Consider the following 19,916-nt stretch of genomic DNA (forward strand, 5'->3'; position numbering starts at 1 on the left):
GGCTGAGCGAGACGGGCCTGACCCCCAGAAGCCCCTTCCTGCTGGCCGAAGTCTTCAGCAAGTGCCCGCAGGTTCAGAAGGTGGAGCTCAGGTGGGCATCGCCGTGGGCCAATCAGGAGTAGCGTTGGGGGGTTGGGGCCTGGAGTCATTGGGTGAGTGGGCAGGATGAAGGCGATAGGACGCAAGGTAGAGACTAGTTTCTGGAGGTTGGGGACCTGCCCCCCTGGAGTTCCTGGGGCTGTGTCCAAGGGTGGCTGACCAGGTGCTGCTGTGTCTCCAGGTCCCTGCGTCATGCGACACTGCTCTTCAAGTCTAGCGAGGAGCAGGGAGGGGTATGCTGCAGGTAAGCCCCCCTGAATGGTGCCCTGGCAGCAGGTGGGTGTTGGGGGCCAGAGCAGAGGCCAGGCTTCCTGCCACAGGGTGTTTCCCTGGAATGACCCAGCACAGGGACCTGTTTAGCCCTCCACGAAGAAACACAAGTCCAGAGAGGGCTGTGCTATGGGGAAGCACAAACAGAGTCTGCATCAGCCTGGATCAGCACTCAGAGGGCCCAGGGCTATGGTGAGGGCTTCACAAACCGCCCACTGGCTTCTAAGTCCCAGTCCACAGGCGCCTGGGACATGGACAAGGTGACCTTGGGCAAGCCACCCCACCACTCTGATCCTCAGCGTCTGCAGCTGCAGGGGGCGCTACAATATCAGAGTATTTGTGAGGAGAAATAAAGCAGGTGCACAACATAGGGTTCTCACGGGTGCCCCTGCCCTTCCCAGCCAAGTCCTGGACGGGTGCTCGGTGGGTGGCTCAGGATGACGGGAAGGAAGACATTGCACTGGGGGGTGGGACAGTGGGGCGAGAGGGCAACCTCTGAATGCAGGGATGATGTTTCTAGTAAGCATTCGATGCCACTGGCTCTCCATGAGACCTCAGGCCAGCCCCTTCCAGCTGCGAAATAAATGAAATAAATGAGAAATAGAATAGCTGACATTTACAGAGAGCTGCCCTTCTGCTGGCCTTGTGCAAATCAGCCCGGATAAGCCTCCCAGCTGTGGTCACGCAGCAGGAAGGGGTGGAGCTGGGACTTGACCGCAGGCCGTCAGTTGACTGCAGGCCGTCAGTCTGATTGCGCTGCTCAGCTGCAGCCCTTCGAGCTTTTTCTGTAAAAGCCTCGGTAGTGAACACTGGGGTTGTGCAGGCCAGGCAGTGTCTGTGGCAGCTGCTGATTGAATCGGGGTTCGTGACTCTGCAACTCGAATCTCCTATAACGGTTGTGTCATGAGACATGATCTTGGCTTTCTTTCTCAACCATTTGGAAACCTAGATGCCATTCTCAGCTCGCCGGCCCTGTAACAACAGGAGGCTGAGAGCCGTGGTTGAGCCAAGACCTAGCCCAACGGCATCCTGACTTGATAGTTTCCAAGTCCGCATTTTCCAAAACACAGGACACAGGCTGGGAGGGGTGACTTTTAGGAGGCTAGCTCCATGCCGCTGGACCCCCTTGGTGAGATTGCTGATTCCCCCTCCTGCCGAGGGCCAGGGGTCCCCGCTGGCTGCCTGTGTGTCCTCCATACCTAACACTTGCTAAGCTCCCTTTTTAACAGAGAGCCTTCAGCAGGTGTCAATGTCTGCCCTCAATTTTTTAAAAAATTTATTTCTTTAATTGACACATAAAAATTGTACTTATGGGCGTCCATGTGATGTTTTGCTGTACGGATACATGGTGTGACGTCCCATTGGAGTAAGCATAGTTATCTCCTCAAACATGTGGCTTCAGTTTTCAAAAACTGTTTTAAATTTTTATGTATTTGAGAAGGAGAGAGAGAGAGCAAGAGAGAGCGAGCGAGCAAGCAAGCGCGAGCTCCGGTTCACTGGTTCACTCCCCAATTGCTCACAGCAGCCAGGGCTGGGCTGGAGCCAGAGCCCCGGAGGTGAAGTCAGGTCTCCTGCTTGGGTGGCAGGGACCCAGTTACCTGAGCCCTCACCTGCTGCTTCCTGGGCTCTGCACTGGCAGGGAGCTGGGGGTGGGATCCCAGGGCTCCGAGACGGGACGCCTGCCCGCGGCTTCTGTGCACCGTGTTCCTGTTCACTTGCATTCTCGTGCCGTGCTCTGTGCAGTGATGGTTTTCCTTCTAAGTTATCGATACCAAGTTTCCTTTCATAGTAAATGTATTTGGTAAAGAGAGTGAGGTGGTTTAAAGAAAATATGAAGTAAATAAGACTCTAATAGGGAATTTAGGAATATGGAAAAGTGAAGAGGAGTAATGGGGATAAAAATGTAATATATTGAGCTTAGGAAATTGCTGATTTCAAGATTTTTAAAAATTGCTCATTAGCCATAGCCCCTTCATTTATCATATTATGTGATCTCTTGTTAGCCTCTCGAAGGCAGACTATTGCTTTAAATCCCAGCATTAGGGGCTGGCGTTGTGCAGTGGGCTAAGCTGCCGCCTGCAACACCAGCAGCCCGTATCAGAGCACCAGTTCGAGTCCCAGCTGCTCTGCTTCTAGCCCAGTTTCCTGCTAATGGACCTGGTAAGGCAGCAGATAATGGCAAGTGCTTGGCCTCTGCTACCCACATGGTGCACTGGGATTGAGTTCCTGGCCACAGGAACACCTGCTTTGACACCTGCTGAAGGCTCTCTGTTAAAAAGGGAGCTTAGCAAGTGTTAGGTGTGGAAGACACACAGGCAGCCAGTGGAGACCCCTGGCCCTCAGCAGGAGGGGGAATTAGCAACCTCACCAAGGGGTCCAGCAGCATGGAGCTGTTGTAGCCATTTTTAGGCATGATTGGCAGATGGAAGATCTCTCCTGCTCTACCTTTCAAATACACAAATAAATAAATCTATCTTTAAAAACAAAACCAGCATTAGTAGCTCTCATCACCCTTATTCTCCCCTACCCCACCTGCTATGTCTGTTAGGGGGAGGGGGACAGGGAAGGGAGGTTCTAAACCTGAAAATGAGCTGTGGTTCAACTTGAACTTGATCCAGAATCGTCTGGAGGACCTTGCCCCTGATTCAGTGGGTTTGGCTGAGGTCACAGAATTAGCATCTCAAGTTCCCAAGGGATGCTGATGTGGCTGGGGTTGGGGCCACAGAGGGAGCCTGTGAGCCCCAGTGGGGTCTGCTGTGGGGGTGGGAGCCATGGGTGCTGGCTGTTCACAGAGGATGCAAGCTTGGGTGGGGTCTCACCTGGAAGTTCAGAGGCAGCGCCCTGGCCTGGCCAGGTAGAGGTGGTTCAAGTCCCCCTGCCTGTGCCCCCGCTGATCCCTGCCCTGCAGGTTCGCCGGCTGCGGCCTCACCCAGGAGCATGTGGAGCCGCTGTGCTCGGTGCTGGGCAAGCGTGAAGACCTGTGCCAGCTGGAGTAAGTGGGGGAGGAGAGGACGGGAGGCGCTGGGAGGGCCGAGTGTGGGTGTCCACTGTGCCGGTATGCTGGTGGTGGCTTTCTGCAGCTCCCAGGACCGGCTGTCGCAGCGTGCCTGGGACCCTTGGTCACATTGTACTTCTTATCTTTTCAACTTATTTTTTTTTAGAGCTTATTTAAAGGGGCCAGTAGCTTGTGGTACAGCAGGTTAAACCCCCGCCTGCAATGCCAGCATTCTACATGGGCACTAATTCTAGTCCCAGCTGCTCCACTTCTGATGCAGCTCCCTGCTAATGCACCTGCGGGAGCAGCAGAAGATGACCCAAGTGCTTGGGCCCCTGCACCCATGTGGGATGTCTGTACAGCGTCCCTTGCTCCGGGCTTCAGCCTGGTCCAGCCTTGGCTGTTGTGGCCATTTGGGGAGTGAGCTGGGGATAGGAAATTCTTTCCCACGCTTGTGTGCATGCTCTGCCTTTCAAATAAATAAACTGGATCTTAAAAAGAAAATAACGTTTACTTTTTAAAAAGATTTTTATTTATTTGAGAGGTAGGGTTACTGACAGGGAGAGACAGAGAGAGAGGTCTTCCATCCACTGGTTCACTCCCCAAATGGATACAACTGCCAGAGCTGTGCCGATCCGAAGCCAGGAGCTTCGTCTGGGTCTCCCACATGGGTGCAGGGGCCCAAGGACTAGGGCCATCTTTCACTGCCTTCCCAAGCCATCAGCAGAGAGCTTGATCAGAAGAGGAGCAACCAGGACTCGAACAGGTGCCCATTTGGGATGCTGCCGCAGACAGAGGCTTAGCCACGTAGCCACAGTGCTGGTTCCTCATTTACTTTTTTGAAAGGCAGAAAAACAGATAAAGAGAGACAGAGAGATAGAGAAAACTCCTTCCTCTAGTTCACTCCCCAGATTCCCACAGCAACCAGGACTGGGCCAGGCCAAAGCCAGGAGCTTGGAACACCATCCAGGTCTCCCGTGGGCGTGGCAGGGACACAAGCATATGGGCCGTCTTCAGCTGCCTCGCAGGACGCACAGGATGAGCAGGGAGCTGGAATCGGGAGCAGAGGAGTCAGGACTGGGACCAGGCACTCCGAGAGGAGCTGCAGACATCCCAAGAGGCATCTGAACCTCTGTGCCAACCACCAGCCTGAAGGCTCTCACCTAGGGCGTCCCCGTAGCCAGCCCCACTCCCACTGGCATGGAGCCAGTTTCCCGGAGGCCCTCGGCCTCGTGATGATAGAGGATGCTCAAGCTGTGCTGGCAGACGGGGATGAAAATGTAGGGAGGGTGGGGTGCCTGGCAGGTGGTCACAGCACCAGATGCCTTTGCCTGAGGAGGGACTCAGAGCCAGCCAAGTAGGGATGTGCAGGCTCTTGTGTTGTTGAGAGGGTAGCCCCCTCATGGGTGGAAAATACTAATAGCTGTCATCCATGGAGTGCTTTCCCCACTATTCTTTTTATACATGTTCTTTTATCTTTCGACCAACCCTAGGTACTACTGTTGTACCCATTTTACAGATAAGGGACTGAGGCACAAAGCCTTTAAGAGCTTGCCAAGGCCACACAGCTAATGCAACACGGAATCTTAGCTTGCCATCACTGGGAGTCTAGTACCCGTGAGAAATAAAGAAAACTGTCTACCAAAAAAAAAAAAAAAAAAAAAAAAACCTCACAATTTAAATTCATATTATGATGTAGCCAAAAAAGAGCCACGTGGCTGATGAAAATGATGAATTTCAAAGATGAAAGCGATATGTCTTTCAGCTTTAGTTTTGCATTGTAGGGGAAACTTTTTCTTACATCATGACAAGCCAATTTTTAAGTGATGGTTCTCCAGACACGCCTAGGAAGCATCAAAGATGAAGACAGAGAATTAGCTCACCAGGGCACTCGGGCTCCATTACCTCTACCAGTGTAGCCGGAACCCCAGAATGCTACAACGAAGAGACATAAAAGGGGCTTCAGGTGTAGCATCTGACACCACATTCCCAAGTTAGCAGAAGAAATCTGCGCGGTGAAGGCCGCCTCGGAACATTGTCCTTTTTCTCGAATTGACTCTCACTCAAAACCGAGTCTCCCAGCCGGTGCCGGCATGAGCAGGGTGGAGGCTCACTGCCGGCTTTCCTCCAGCTCCTGCAGTCTGCTCAGAGCTGCACAAGCCCCTGGGCAGATCCTGAAGGGAAGCCCAGGGCAGGCTCAGCGTGGTGCCGTCCTGGTGATGGCTGCCAGCGGGCATACGGCAGTTGGTGGTAATTCTGGCTGGTGATGGTGGAGGTGGGCACGGAGGTGCTGAGTTGTGCTGGCAGTAGCATGGTAATGTCAAGTGGCAATGACAGTAGGCACAGTGGCTGCGGTCCCCGAGGGCCAGCAGAGCTGGAAGAGGCACATCTGACCACCCACAACCCCTCCCTCCCTCTCGCAGCCTCTCTGCAAACCTGCTGGGTGATGACGGCCTCAGACGCCTTCTGGAATGTCTGCCACGCATGCCCATCTCAGGATCGCTGGAGTACGTGGGAAGCACTCGGGACAGCTGCTTTTGAGAGCATTCCTGGGGGACCCCAGAGGACAAGGACCAGGAAGGGAAAGGAGCCGTTCTGACCTTAACCCCCCAGCCTTGAATCCCGTCCTCTTTCCCTCATGCTCACATGGGCAGAGCCCCCGGCAGACACCCAAGAGAGACTGCAGTCCGTGGCAAGGTGGCCCTGCTCCCTCCTGTACCCCTGCAGCCAAGCTGGCCCCAGGGCAGTCTGTCCCTTGTAGCTGATGTGGCTGTAGCACCCAGCTCCTGGGCCATTCTGCCCCTGCCACACCTCCCACCCAAGCTATAGTGCACACACTTGGAGATGTCCCCACAGCAGGGGGAGGGAAGCCATCCACACCCTGGCCTGAGCTCCCAGCGACCTGACAGCCCCAGCCAGGGGCTAGGCAACTGGGCTCCGCAGTCTGGGAGTCCCTACCCTAGACCAGGCAGCAGCAGGTATAGCTCCAGAGGTCTGGCGCCTGTGCTGCCTGTGTGGGGACAGGGTCCCTTCTGACCCTCCCTCTGGGCCTCAGCGTCTCCATCTGGACAGGGGAGGCTCAGCCTGGACGTGACAGCTAGAGGGGAGGTGAGGGGGTCGGGCAGGGCTCTGTGGCGTCCCCACCCCATCTTCAGCCTCCTCTTCCTTCTAGCCTGAGTCACAACAGCATCTCCCAGGAGAGCGTCCTGAGCCTGCTGGAGATGCTGCCCTCCTGCCCACGTGTCCGCGAGGCCTCAGTGAGGTAAGCAGGTGTTAGCGCCGCTGGCTGATGGTAGCAAAGCAAAATCCTACCCCGTGGCCTTCTGTCTGCGTGACTTGGGACAACCTCGCTGGTCTCTGTGTCCCTGGGCTCCCTCACCGTGGGATCCTAATTCCCACCCCCGATGCCCGAGTGCCACAGGGACCAGGGAGGCCCTGGGTGCAGGGGAAGCCAGGATCACCATCCTCAAGAATCCCCCGGACGGTCGGCAGGGGCCTTTCCTGCTGCGGCTCCCACCCTCCCCTGCCTCTCTTCCCTCTCTGTCCCCTCGGAGTCGAGGAGGCTGGCTCACCAGCACTCATCCCTACCCTGCTCTCTCTCACTGCAGCCTGGGCTCTGAGCAGAGCTTCTGGATTCATTTCTCCAAGCAGGAGGAAGCTGGCAAGATGCTTAGGTAGGTGATCCCTGGGGGGCTGCGGGGGGCAGGGCACAGGAAGGGAGGGGGCACGGAGGCTGAGGCTGCCCCGCAGCTGCCTCCCCATCTCCTCCTTCAGACAGCGCCCTCGTGTTCCCTGCCTGGCCCTGGTGCCCCGGGTCCGCCTCCGATGCCCCCACACCCCAAGCTGGGCATTCTCACTGTACTTGTGCCTCTTACCCATGACCCAGCTATAAGTCTTAATGCCTCTGAGTGTCATGGTCAAGATTCTGAAGCCCCCCGAGAATGAATCTTGGGTCTCCCGTGTTCCAGCTGTGTGACCCTGGACAAGTTATGGAACTTCTCAGTGTTTCAGCTCCTCATCTGTGAAATAGGGATAACAGCTCAACCTATGCCTTAGGGCTGCTGTGAGGAGTGAAGGAGTTAACATGGCAAAGTGCTTGGAAAGGGCTCGGCTGATTAGTGTGCTGTGTCAGCTACCATCACCACCACCGTCACCACCACCATCACCACCAACACCAACACCACCATCACAATCACCACCAACAACACCATCACCACCACTAACAGCAACAACACCATCACCATCAACACCACCACCACCGTCACCACCACCATCACCACCAACAACCCCAACATCAACACCACCACCACCACCATCACCACTAACACCAACACCACCATCACAATCACCAACAACACCATCACCACCACTAACAGCAACAACACCATCACCACCAACACCATCACCACCACCATCACCACCAACACCACCATCACCATCACCATCACCATTGCCATCACCATCATCATTCCCATCACCATCACCGTCATCATTCCCATCACCATCACCGTCATCCCCTGGCAGCGCTGGGCTCTGTCACCGCCACTGCCTTGAACCACTTCCTCCCCCTGTCTTACTTCAGCTGGGAACTGGTCCCCTGCTTCTGGCCAGGCCTCCCCCAATCCATTCACCTGAGAGTACCCAGGAGGGCCTTCAAAACCCATACCTCTGACCATGCTACCCTACTGCTCTAACCCTTCCACTGACTCCCCCTGTCCCCAGAAATCAGTCTAAATTCCTTAGCCTGCTCTTCGGCCTTACAGCCTGACCTGGCTGTCACCTCTCACCGTGTTCTTCCCACCCCAACACCACACATATCTGTACCACAACACCTGTCTGCACAACACAGCCACCACTTACCACACTCACACTGCAGCCCTCTGGGGCACCCCTCTCCTGATGAGACACCCCTTCCTCTGCCCACCCTGGGCACTCAGCCTGGCATCTTCTCCCCACCTTTAAGATACAAATGCCCCCCCACCCCGTAAGGCCACACTTAGATGCCAGCCCCTCGCGGAATATTCTGAGCAGCCCTGGCCCCACCAAGGTGAAGCCGTGGCATTATGCTGGCCGATTTCTTCTGCTGTCTGTGGCCACCTGGGGCCAGGTGCCTGGAGGGCAGAGCCAGCGCTCCTCAAGGGCACCCTGATCGGCAGAGTGAGACCGCCCGCATCTTACTGGCTGCTGGCCTTCGCGCTCATCACCCAGCCGTCAGTGGCCTGATCCGAGTCACAGGAGACACTGCAGGGGAGGCAGCCGAGGTGCCTGGGGCGGGCTCAGGGTCCAGGAGTCACTTAGACCCAACACTTTCCTGAGGGTCGGGGGTGGGAGCTGCACGAGGGTTCAGGAAGCTCCCGGAGCAGCAGCCACATCTTGGGTCTTTCTCGAGCCCTGGTGTGGGCCTTGGCTGTTCTATTGGGGCTACCCAGCAGGCCCTGGGAGAGCCTGGGAGGGGGCAAGAGCAGCAGCCCCTGGGCCTCACCAGGCTCTGCCCCTTGCTTCTGCCCTCAGGCTGAGTGAGTGCAGCCTCCTGCCAGAGCAGCTACCCCGACTGGCCTCTGGCCTGAGCCAGGTCCTGCAGCTGGTGGAGCTCACGTGAGTGACTGGGCCCAGCCCCTGGGGACAGCTGAAGGTCCGGGCCCCCAGCCAGAGCCACCCCAGTGACCGCCTGTTGTCCCCAGGCTGAGCCGGTGCTGCCTGGGCCTGAAGCAGCTGAGCGTCGTCCTGCACCTGCTGAGGCATCCAGCGGGGGTGCTCAGCCTCAGGTATCTCCTTGCTTGCCCTTGGAGAGGGACGGGGGGCGGGGGGGGGGCGGGGCCTGGAGTTTCTACACCCAGAACCTTGCTGCGGGACCCACAGGGGACCCTGTCTGTCCTAGAGGCAGCCCCACGCACACAGGGAAATCGGCGTCCCCAGGGTAGGCCCAGTGCTTTGGGGTTTAAGAAACAAAAGAAGATTCCTGAGGATGCCCACCTGGGAGGAAGAGCAACGTAAAACAGACCTCGGGTTTGCATGTCCACCACCACCAGGTCACACCTTCCGAAAGAAAAGGAGACTTTTTTAGAAAGCTTTTATTGGCCGGCACTGCGGCTCAATAGGCTAATCCTCCACCTTGCAGCGCCGGCACACCGGGTTCTAGTCCCGGTTGGGGCGCCGGATTCTGTCCCGGTTGCCCCTCTTCCAGGCCAGCTCTCTGCTGTGGCCTGGGAGTGCAGTGGAGGATGGCCCAAGTGCTTGGGCCCTGCACCCCATGGGAGACCAGGAGAAGCACCTGGCTCCTGCCATCGGATCAGCGCCGTGCGCCGGCCGCAGCGCACCAGCCGTGGCGGCCATTGGAGGGTGAACCAACGGCAAAAGGAAGACCTTTCTCTCTGTCTCTCTCTCTCACTGTCCACTCTGCCTGTCAAAAAAAAAAAAAAAAAAACTTTTATTTAATAAATATAAATTTCATAGGTACAGCTTTAAGAATATAGCAATTCTCCTCCCCATACCCGTCCTCCCACCCCAACTCCTGTCCTACCTCCTACTCCCTCTCCCACCCCATTCTTCATTAAGATTCACTTTTAATTATCTTTATATACAGAAGATCAACTTAGTATATACTAAGTAAAGATTTCAACAGCTTGCACCCACACAGACACACAAAGTATAAAGTTCAGTTTGAAGACAAGTTTTACCATTAATTCTTGTAGTATACCTCATTAAGGACAGAGGTCCTACATAGGGAGAATCCTGTTGTTGATTTAACAATTGCCACTCTTATTTATGATGTCGGTGATCACCCAAGGCTCTTGTCATGAGCTACTAAGGCTATGGAAGCCTTTGGAGTCCACAAACTCTGTCAGTATTCAGACAGAGCCATAAGCAAAGCGGAAATTCTCTCCTCCCTTCAGAGAAAGGTACCTCCTTCTTTGATGGCCCTTTCTTTCCACTGGGGTCTCACTCACAGAGATCCTTCCTGTAAATCACTTTTTGCCACAGTGTCTTGGCTTCCCATGCCTGAAATGCTCTCATGGGCTTTTCAGCTTTAAGGGCTGATTCTGAGGTCAGAGTGCTGTTTAGGGTGTTTGTCATTCTATGAGTCTGCTGTGTGGACTGCTTCCCATGTTGGATCATTCTCTCGAAAAGGAGACTTTTTAAAACCTAGTGCTCCTGTGGCCTGGGTCGCACTGTTGTTTGTGTTTGCTTCACCTCTGGCTTTGGCTCACATGTTTCAAGTCCTCACAGAGCCTCATGCCTAGCTGTTTCCCTACAACTCAAAGACATAGGATGTTTCCTACATAATCACATCTGGTTAGGGCACTTCAGAGACTCAGCAGCAGCTCCGGAGCGTCCTACATTCCCTGGTCTAATGTGAAGTTTCCCTGTGGCCTCCTAAGGGGGCCGCTGGGTCCCTGGATTCATGTGCGGGCAAGGTGCACCTCGGTGCGGGGTGCCACGGCCACTGCAGGGCATTTAATCCCCACCCTCTGCATCTCCTCCTCCACGTCCAGGATGTCCACCGGGCCTACTGCGGTGCTATCCACCACCTGCCAAGGTTGTGCAGCTCGGCCCCGTCACCCTGGCTTCCCTGTAGGCCGGAAATCCTCCAGGAAGACTGGGGGAGATCCAGTTCACATATTTACTCCCCAGAGACTCATTTCGGGGACAGGACTTGATACCTCAACTTGCAGCCCGTGACAAGGCTCTCGGCACCCAGTTCCTCCCGGAGATAGCATTTCTAAAACTTGCTGTAAAATACGCGTGACGCAGTTTGCCACCTTAACCACTGCTGGACGTGAAAGGTATTCAGTGTGGCCAGCGCCGTGGCTCAATAGGCTAATCCTCTGCCTGCGGCACCAGCACCCCAGGTTCTAGTCCCGGTCAGGGTGCCGGATTCTGTCCCGGTTGCTCCTCTTCCAGGCCAGCTCTCTGTTGTGGCCCAGGGAGTGCAGTGGAGGATGGCCCAGGTCCTTGGGCCCTGCACCCGCATGGGAGACCAGGAGAAACACCTGGCTCCTGGCTTCGGATCAGTGCAGTGTGCCGGCCGCAGCAGCCATTGTGGGGTGAACCAATGGAAAAGGAAGACCTTTCTCTTTGTCTGTCTCTCTCACTGTCCACTCAGTGTGTTCCTGTCATACAAGCAGCCTTGCAAAACTCAAACTCGTTCCATGCCTCCCCCTGCCCCCTCCCCCAGTGCCTGGCAGCCACCATCCTACTTCTGTCTCACAAATGAGACTTTTCTGGGTACCGTATCTGTCCTTTTGTGACTGCCTATCCCGCTTAGCAGCCTATCTTCGAGGTTCCTCCACGCGCAGCCTCCCTTTTGAGCGCTAAGTAGTTCTCCGCAGGACGGCCGTACCCCAGTCTGGCTGCTTCTGTCGCTAGCCTGTTGCGACGCCTGCTGCTGTGACCCTGCTGGTACAAATACATCTTCAAGTCCCTGCTTTCAGTTTGGGGGAGGGGGGTATGTCCAGAACTGCTGGATCACCCAAAATAACATGATAAAGTTCCTCTCAAAATGATATACTCCTTCTAGAAACTTGTCGAAAATCCAAAAGAACATAAAAAAGAAAACAGTGCATCAGAAAGAAACCCACATAACTTTAAACAGGAATATTTTAAATAACTCTTTTCCTCTGATTCTAAATTAATGCAAACACACCACAGAAAGTTTAAAAAACACAGAAAGCTAAAGAAATGAAATAAGAAGTACTAATGAGACTCATCTAAAAAACCACCATCAACATTTAATAGATCTTCCTTATCTCTTTCTCTTTCCAAGTTTTGTTTAAGATTTATTCTAGGGCCAGCACTGTGGCACAGCAGGTTAAAGCCCCAGCCTGCTTCACCAGCATCCCCAGCAGTGCCAGTTAGAGTCCCAGCTGCTCCACTTCCAACCCAGCAACCTGCTAATGTGCCTGGGAAAGCAGTAGAAGATGGCCCAAGTCCTTGGGCCCCTGTACCTGTGTGGGAGATCTGGAAGAAGCTCCTGGCTTCAGATTGGTGCAGCTCCGGCCCCTGCAGCCATTTGGGGGTGAACCAGTGGATGAAAGAGCTCTTTCTCTCTGTCTCTACCTCTCTCTGTAACTCTCTTTCAAATAAAATAAATCTTTTTAAAAAAAGATTTATTCTATTTTATTTGAAAGGCAGAGTTACAGGGTGGGAGAGGTCTTTCATCCACTGGTTCACTCCCCAAATGGCCACACCCAGAACTGGGCCAATCTGAAGCCAGGAACCTCTTCAGGTCTCCCATGTGGGTCCAGGGGCCCAAGACCTTGGGGTCATCCTCCGTTGCATTCCCAGGTGCATTAGCAGAGAGCCGGATCAGAAGTGGAGCAGCTGGGACGCAAACCGGCACCCAAATGAGATGCCGGTGCCACAGGCAGCAGCCCAACCCACTACGCCACAGCGCCGGCCTACTCTCACGTGTTTTTGTTCCTTTATTTGGAATGCAAAATTGGGATTGTGCTTGTATACACAATGTTTTCCAAAAGTTCATTGAAGATGTGTATTATTAAAAAACGGTGTGAAGTTCAAATCTTTACACCCAAATAAACTCCCGTCTGAATTCCATTTCCCACGAACTGTTTGGAGCGCCCTCGTGCAGTTCCGTGTCCTTATCTGTGCCGCAGAGCACGATGTGGTCTCTTCCCGACTCGGATCTCCCACAATGCACTGCGTGCCGTTGGGGCCGCTGCAGGAATCCTTGCTGGGATGGAGGGGATGCACAGTTCCTTTACATGCGCATGCCCAGCTGGGTCGTCCTGTAGCTTTGAAATAAGCAAACATCCAGAGGCCTCTGGGCTCCTCTTGGCACTCCTCCCTTCCCTCTCCCCGCCCCCCCCAGCCTTGTGTGCTGCCACTCACCCTGCGGGCTCCTCTGTGTCCCCTTCTGTGACAGGGTGGAGGAGCCATGGCTGGGCAGAGCCAGGGTGCTCGCCCTGCTGGAAGTCTGTGCTCAGGCCTCAGGCAACGTCACTGCAGTCAGGTGAGCCCAAGGAGGCAGCACCCTCGGGAGTCTCCTCCTCGCGTGACCGGTGGGACCCTCCCTCGCCTTGCCCTCGTCTGTGTCACTGGCCAGTTCTTGGCGTCCCCGGGAAGGCGGGAGAAACCTGGAGCGTGCTGTTTGCTGGGACCTGTGCAGTGGTCAAGCTGCAGTATCGAACCAGGAAGGGAGGCTCGGGCCAGACAAAGGGCTGTTGGCTCCTGGCACGCGTGGCAGGCGTCTACACTGCAGCTCCGGTCTGAGACCAGAGATCACACAGAGGGGCTGTGAGCAGAGACTCTGGCGTCACCGCCCCGTGTTCAGACCCCAGCTCAGCCATGCTCTGCTCTGAGTCTACTTCGTGCCTCTCTGGCCTCAGCCTCCTGCTCCTAACAGGGCCCTGGTGGGGCTGGAGGGTTGGGTGAGCTGGAGGACGTGACAGCGGCTGCCCTGGCCCCTGCTTCTCCCTGCCCTCCTCCCAGAGTGACCCAGGGGTCCTTCGCCCATGTGCCCCTCAGCCCTGTCCCCCACAGCCATCCTGTACACGCAACCTTCAGGTCAAGGCCATGAGCTGAGTGTACCCACAACCTCCCGACAAGGGCCCGACCCCGCCTCACCCGGCTCCCCCCTCCCTCCCCAGCATCTCCGGGACCCAGCAGCAGCTCTGTGTCCAGCTGGAATTTCCTCGTCGAGAAAAGCACGCAGAGGCTGCGGCCCCAAGGTGGGAGCCGGCACCTGGGGCCCCCGAGGGAGTGGCCGGTGTGGGGAGGAGTGGGGTTCAGCTGCTTGGGACCAATATTTCTCGTGTTCCTGCTCAAGGACCTTTGACGTCCAAAGCCTTTACGTGGCCTGTGAGGTCATCTCCCCACGCTTTCCATCCCTACCCCAAACCCCGGTTCCCACCCCGCTCACCCCCATCTGTTTCCAGTTCCTCAAAGCCACCTTGCTGTCTGACCTCAGGACCTTTGCACGGGCTGTTTCCTCTGCCTCGGCTGACTCCTCCTCATCCTCTGGGTCTCAGCTTAAACACCACCACTTCAGGGAGGCCCCCATTCCCGAGATTAGCTCACACGCCACCCCTTTGGAGCTGACACAGCCCTGTGTGTGTACGCTCTGGGGAACACAGCATGGCTGCCTCTCGGCCCCAACTCCGCTCCTGGGCCGCGTGTCCTTGTGCAGTGAACAACCTGCAGGGTCACACCAGCCACCCCACCTGGAGCCCTCCCTCTCCGGCTCTTCTCCCAGCTGCCTAGCACACAGTGGGTCTTTATCTCATGGTCATTGGGCTACCCCTGCATTGTAAGGGCCGGGGTTCAGAAGCCGCCACTCCCCGTCTGCCTCCAGGCTGGCTCCCTGCGACCTGGGGACACACCACAGCCTTCTGGTGCAGCAGCTGACGGAGACCTGCGCCAGGCTGCAGCGGCTCAGGTCAGCACCCACCGGGGGCGCGGAGTACTGCGGTTGATCCCTGCGCCCCCTGCAGGCCACATGTAACCGTGGCGCCCTCACCTCCCGGTGCAGGAGACTCCCGCACGGTCAGGGACGGGGGCCGGGCTCTGGGGCGGCCCTCTCCCCACACTCGACCTCCCCCTCTGTGTGAGATGAGCCTGAAATCTGCGTGCCCCTGGCCTTTCCAGCTTGTCCCAGGTTAACCTCAGCGATGACGATGACGGCGACGCCAGCTCCCTGCTCCTGCGCGACCTCCTGCCGGCCCTCTCTGAGCTGAAGAGCTTCCGGTACGCAGTTGAGACCCGCACTCAGGTCCGCCCTTGCAGCGCTGCCCTGCCCCGGGTTCAAGGGACTGGTGTCCCTGCGCCCCATAGGCAGGCAGCACAGGGGGCTCTAACAGGTGTTAGTGTTGGGGTACATGGTCATAATCACAGCCTGAGCACCGTGCAGCCAGGTGCTGGGTGACTCCCTGTTCGGCGCTATGCGTCTGCTGTTATTTTTTTTTTTAATTTATTTTATTTATTTTAAAGACAGAGAGGTAGAGATAGAGAGAGAGTCTTCCATCTGCTAGTTCACTCCCCAGATGGCTACAACAGCTGGAACTGCGCCGATCCAAAGCCAGGAGCCAGGAGCTTCCTCTGGGTCTCCCATGTGGGTACAGGGGCCCAAGCACTTGGGCCATCTTCCACTGCTATCCCAGGCCATAGCAGAGAGCTGGATCGGAAGAGGGGCAGCCGGGACTAGAGCCGGTGCCCATATGGGATGCCGGCGCTTCAGGCCAGAGCTTTAACCCGCTGTGCCACAGCACCGGCCCCTATCTCTGTTCTTTACAAACAATTTTTGCAAGCTAATACGGAGCTTCCACCTCCCAGTCACCCCCAGTCACCCTTTGTGTATAGATTTCCCACATGCTCGCCCCCCTTCTCTCTCTCCCTCTCTCCCCCCCCCCCTCTCTCTGATTCATTTGAAAGAAAGTTACATAATCAGGTCCCTTTGTTTTGTCTTCCATATGCAGTAAAATCATAAAATTAAGGAAATTTCACATTATGTGCTATTATCTAAACTACAGTTCAGACTCTGATTGTAGCCATTATCTCAATATTGCTTATTGCTTTTTTAAGAAAAGATTTGTTTATTTGTTAGAAGGTAGAGAGACAGAGACAGAGATCTTCCATCTGGTGGTCCACTCCTCAAATGCCCACTACAGCAGGGGCTGGGCCAGGCCAAAGCCAGGAGCTGGGTGGCAGGGACCCAAGGACTTGAACCAGCCTCTGCTGCCTTCCCAGGCACATTAGCAGGAAGCTGGGTTGGAAGCAGAGCAGCCGGGACTCAAACCGGCGCTCCGATATGGCACGTGGGCAGTGTAAGAGGCGGCTTAACCGACTGGCCCCGTTGGCTGCTTTTTGTCCAGTCCTGCTCCTGATCCAGGAGCGTGCACTGCATTTAGTGTTGTCTCTCTGCAGTCTCCTTCAATCTGGAGCAGTTCCTGGGCCATTTAGTCTAGCCGTGCCTGATGCCCGGGCCCCACAGTGCAGCACCTGATTTGACACGATGACGGTGGTTTAGGGGTCAGCCTTGCCCTTGCCTCCAGGCTGTGTCTTGGTTTAGATCTTGGAAGGGAAGCAGGCCCCTCCCGCTGCCCCCAGGAAACACATCCCCACCCCCACAGCCTTGCCCGTTGCCCCGGGCATTCATAACTCCCAGACCCAGGCCCCTGCCTGACCTGTTGCCCTTTGATCCCCCCCCCAGGCTGACCAGCAGCTGTGTGAGCACCAAGGGCCTCAGCCACCTGACATCGGGTCTGGGCCACTGCCACCACCTGGAGGAGCTGGAGTGAGTGGCAGGAAGGGGGTGGCTGGGCGGCAGCATGGTGGGGAGGAGACCCCGGGGGACCTGCACCTGCTGCTTCTCTCCCCAGCATTTTGCGGTGCAGCTGGGTGAGGCAGAGCACAGTGTAGCTGGTCTTGTCTTTCCCACTGGCTTACAGGGTGACTCGAGACAAATGACTGTGCCTCTCTGGGCTGGCGTTGCTGCCTCTGAGAAAGGGCCTCAGGCTCCTTGCTCCACCAGGCTGGCTGGGGTGGCCGGACACAGGAGCGGGAGGGCACCCAGGGGTGTCCCTTGGCCCCGGGCTTCTCCTTGCGGCCATCAGCCATCAGCGATGACAGCCATGAACCCTCCAGTGGGGCCCCCGGAGGCTGGCTCTTGGGGCCAGGACCGTCCCGTGGAGGCTGGCTGGCGAGGGTGTCTGGGACAGACCCCCGTAGCCTGGCAGGCAGCCTGCAGGGGGGCACGGAGGAGGCGGGGGCGTGGCTGAGACAGCTTGTCTAACCCGTGCCTCGTGCTCCGCCCGCCCCCAGCTTGTCTAACAATCAGTTCAGTGAGATTGAGACGGGCACCCTGGCACTGTTGGCGGCCCTGGAGGGAAAGCGCAGGCTGCAGCGGCTCAGGTAGGTGCGCCCCCCCCCCCCCGTTAATGGGAGGACAAGTGGGGGATGGGAGGGGGCACAAGCCTAGGAACTCCACAAACCTCATGAGCACGAGCTGTTGAGTCTTGGAAGGACCCAGGTGCGCTGAACGCCCTCCCAGGGTGTGCTTCCTTACCTGGCCGCTGAGTGCCACCCAGGTGCTTGGTCCTAGGAAACAGGACCTGGGCTGGTTTAAGTGTGAGAGCATATGAGAGGTGCTCAGGGTGGAGGCTGGCGTGGAGCTCACCCCTGGCAGGTGTGGCTGTAGCTTTCACGCCCCTCTCTCCAGGGTAGCAGAGGGACATAAGGCCCTGGATCCCATGGGTGGCCCAAGGTGGGGCCGGGGAATGGGGCCCCACAGCCTTGGGTCATGTTCCTGATGCAGCCTTGAGCAAGTTCTCGAACTCTCTCTGTGAAATGGAGAGAAGCCTGGCCCCACACCCAGGGCTGCGCCCGTGACCGCTGCTCTTGCCCATCCCTAGCCTGGACCCAGCGTGACTCAGAACGCAGCTCAGCGGCCGGCATGACCCAGCCACCCGCATGGACACGGTGCTGGGATGTCCCAGGGCCATTTGTTGGACACATTTTGATTTTAAAGACTTATTTATTTATTTGAAAGGCAGAGATACAGAGAGAAAAGGCGAGAAAGAGAGAGAGAGTATTCCATCCACTGGTTCACTCTGCAAATGGCTGCGATGGCCAGAGCTGAGTCAATCCAAAGCCAGGTAGGAGCTTCTTCCAGGTCTCCCACATGAGTGCTGGGGCCCAAGCAGTTGAGCCATCTTCCACTGCTTTCGCAGGCACATTAGCAGGGAGCTCGATTAGAAGTGGAGCAGCCGGGACTTGAACCAGCACCCATATGGGATGCCGGTGCTGGAGGCAGAGGCTTAACCTGCTATGCCACAGCACCAGTCCCAAGGGCACACTTTCTTGTACTGTGTGGGATGCGTGGCTGACTCACGCTGTGAGGTTCCTGGGCGCGCTAAGCACAGAGACCTGCAGCACCTGCACTGGACAGAGCCCGAGTTGGCACATGGGCCCCCACCGCAGCCACGCCAAGTTCATCCGGCCTCCTTCCCCGCAGCCTCACTCACCTGCCCCTGGGCGGCTCCACTGTGGCCGTGCTCACTCGAGGCCTCAGCCACGTGGCCCTCCTGCAGAGCTTCCGGTGAGTAACTGAGTGACCGTGATAGGAATGAGGGGGAGGGCCCACTCCCCACCCGGGGGAGCATGGGGGCCCCTCCTGGAGGGACCCCAATATGGGCTGCGGGTGTCCTAACAAGTTTCTTCACCACCAGGCCAAACCCCAGCCCTGGGTCATTCTGATAAGTATCATACTTGCTTATAAAGTGATTTTTCAAAATATGAAACACTGTGACAGACAGACAGATGCAGGCAGCGTCGCAAAGTCTGCTTGGTTTGGATGCCGGTTCCCACCCCGACTTTGTGAGTGGGCAGTGGGGCTGGAGAGCTTGGGAGGGCATCTGGTGTCCAGCTCATGCCCCCACCCCTGGATTCATTTACTGAAAGGCCCTTGATAACTACGTAACCCTTAAAGCAAAAGGAAACAACGAGCACTCAGACAAATGCTTACAGAGGTTAAGACCGTCAGCCTCGGTTGTTCGGCTGTGCTGGGTTCTTCCCGCTCACGGAGGCAGGGCGGGTTCACGGTGCAGCCCAGGCAATGGACTGGGTTGAGGGGCGACCCTCTGTGGGCATAGATGGGATCACGACGTGCCCCAGGAAACACTCCCAGCCAGACTGGGACCTGCTGAGGCTGACCCTCAGCCAGGCTGACCAGAGATCCCTGACCCAAAGCCTGCGGCCAAACCTGGCAATGCCGAAAGCCTCAAGGCGGCTCTCAGGCCAGGCGCTCTGGGCTCATTTCCAGCTTGCCTGGAAGTCTCAGTGAGTCTTTGCCAGTCCCGGCTCCGTCCTCAGCCTTGGTTTTCTTACCTGGGCATTGGGAGAGTCATCCCCAGGCAGCTCCGCCCTCTGGGGGATCTGTGACTGGCATGGGGTGTCTGGGTGCATAAAGGCTTTGCAAACTGTGGGGTTCCTAGCACGATCCTTGCAAAGGCCTTGAAGCTGCTGACTGAGGCCTCTGGGCCTGTTCCTCCCTTCTGCAGACTAAGTTGGAACCACATTGATGATGTGGGTTGCTGCCACATTTCTGAGGCCCTCAGAGCTGCCACCAGGTTGGAAGAGCTCATGTGAGTCACCTGTCCCTTCTTCTCATAAAGTTCATTTTATTTATATGCAAGGCAGAGTGACAGAGAGGGGGAAGCAAAAGGAGAAAGAGATCATCCACCCACCAGGCGCTCCCCCAAAATGGCTACAGTGGCCAGGTCTGGACCAGGCCTGAGCCAGGAGCCAGGTACTCCATCCAGGTCTCCCATGTGGGTGCAGGGGCCCGAGCACTCGGGCCAGGTCCTGCTGCTTTCCCAGGAGCATTAGCAAGGGGCTGAATTGGAAGTGGAGCAGCCGGGACTCGAACCAGCACTCCAACATGCGATGCTGGGGACGCAAGTGGTGGCTTAACCCTGTGAGCCACAGCACTGACCCCCACCCCAGTCCTTTCTTAGTCTCATCTGCTGTCCTGTACAGCCAACCCAGGCCTAGGACCCTGGGAGTCCCAGAGGCAGGTACCCCAGCTTCAGCAAGAAGC

General features: G+C 56.6%; 1 protein-coding gene across 10 annotated transcripts in view; it reads left to right on the forward strand.

Annotated features, from left to right (window-relative positions):
• The window catches only part of NLRC5 (NLR family CARD domain containing 5), an 87,692-nt gene that overhangs the window by 61,875 nt on the left and 5,901 nt on the right, over window positions 1-19,916 (forward strand). For 5 of the 10 annotated variants that reach the window (XM_070061949.1, XM_051846793.2, XM_008257322.4 and 2 more), the window contains 16 exons: window positions 2-91; window positions 281-343; window positions 3,278-3,361; window positions 5,788-5,871; window positions 6,537-6,626; window positions 6,973-7,038; window positions 8,876-8,959; window positions 9,046-9,129; window positions 13,248-13,334; window positions 13,972-14,052; window positions 14,676-14,759; window positions 14,969-15,067; window positions 16,530-16,613; window positions 17,141-17,230; window positions 18,333-18,416; window positions 19,378-19,461. In XM_070061949.1, the coding sequence (XP_069918050.1) occupies window positions 2-91; window positions 281-343; window positions 3,278-3,361; window positions 5,788-5,871; window positions 6,537-6,626; window positions 6,973-7,038; window positions 8,876-8,959; window positions 9,046-9,129; window positions 13,248-13,334; window positions 13,972-14,052; window positions 14,676-14,759; window positions 14,969-15,067; window positions 16,530-16,613; window positions 17,141-17,230; window positions 18,333-18,416; window positions 19,378-19,461 (1,338 nt within the window). Of the gene's footprint in view, window position 1; window positions 92-280; window positions 344-3,277; window positions 3,362-5,787; window positions 5,872-6,536; window positions 6,627-6,972; window positions 7,039-8,875; window positions 8,960-9,045; window positions 9,130-9,223; window positions 12,617-12,649; window positions 13,173-13,247; window positions 13,335-13,971; window positions 14,053-14,675; window positions 14,760-14,968; window positions 15,068-16,529; window positions 16,614-17,140; window positions 17,231-17,867; window positions 17,974-18,332; window positions 18,417-19,377; window positions 19,462-19,916 lie in introns of those variants that run through there. The other 5 variants (XR_007919914.2, XM_070061950.1, XM_070061951.1 and 2 more) reach the window with 5 other exon arrangements.

Source organism: Oryctolagus cuniculus, chromosome 18 (assembly GCF_964237555.1).
Source record: "Oryctolagus cuniculus chromosome 18, mOryCun1.1, whole genome shotgun sequence".
Classification (NCBI taxonomy): Eukaryota; Metazoa; Chordata; class Mammalia; order Lagomorpha; family Leporidae; genus Oryctolagus; species Oryctolagus cuniculus.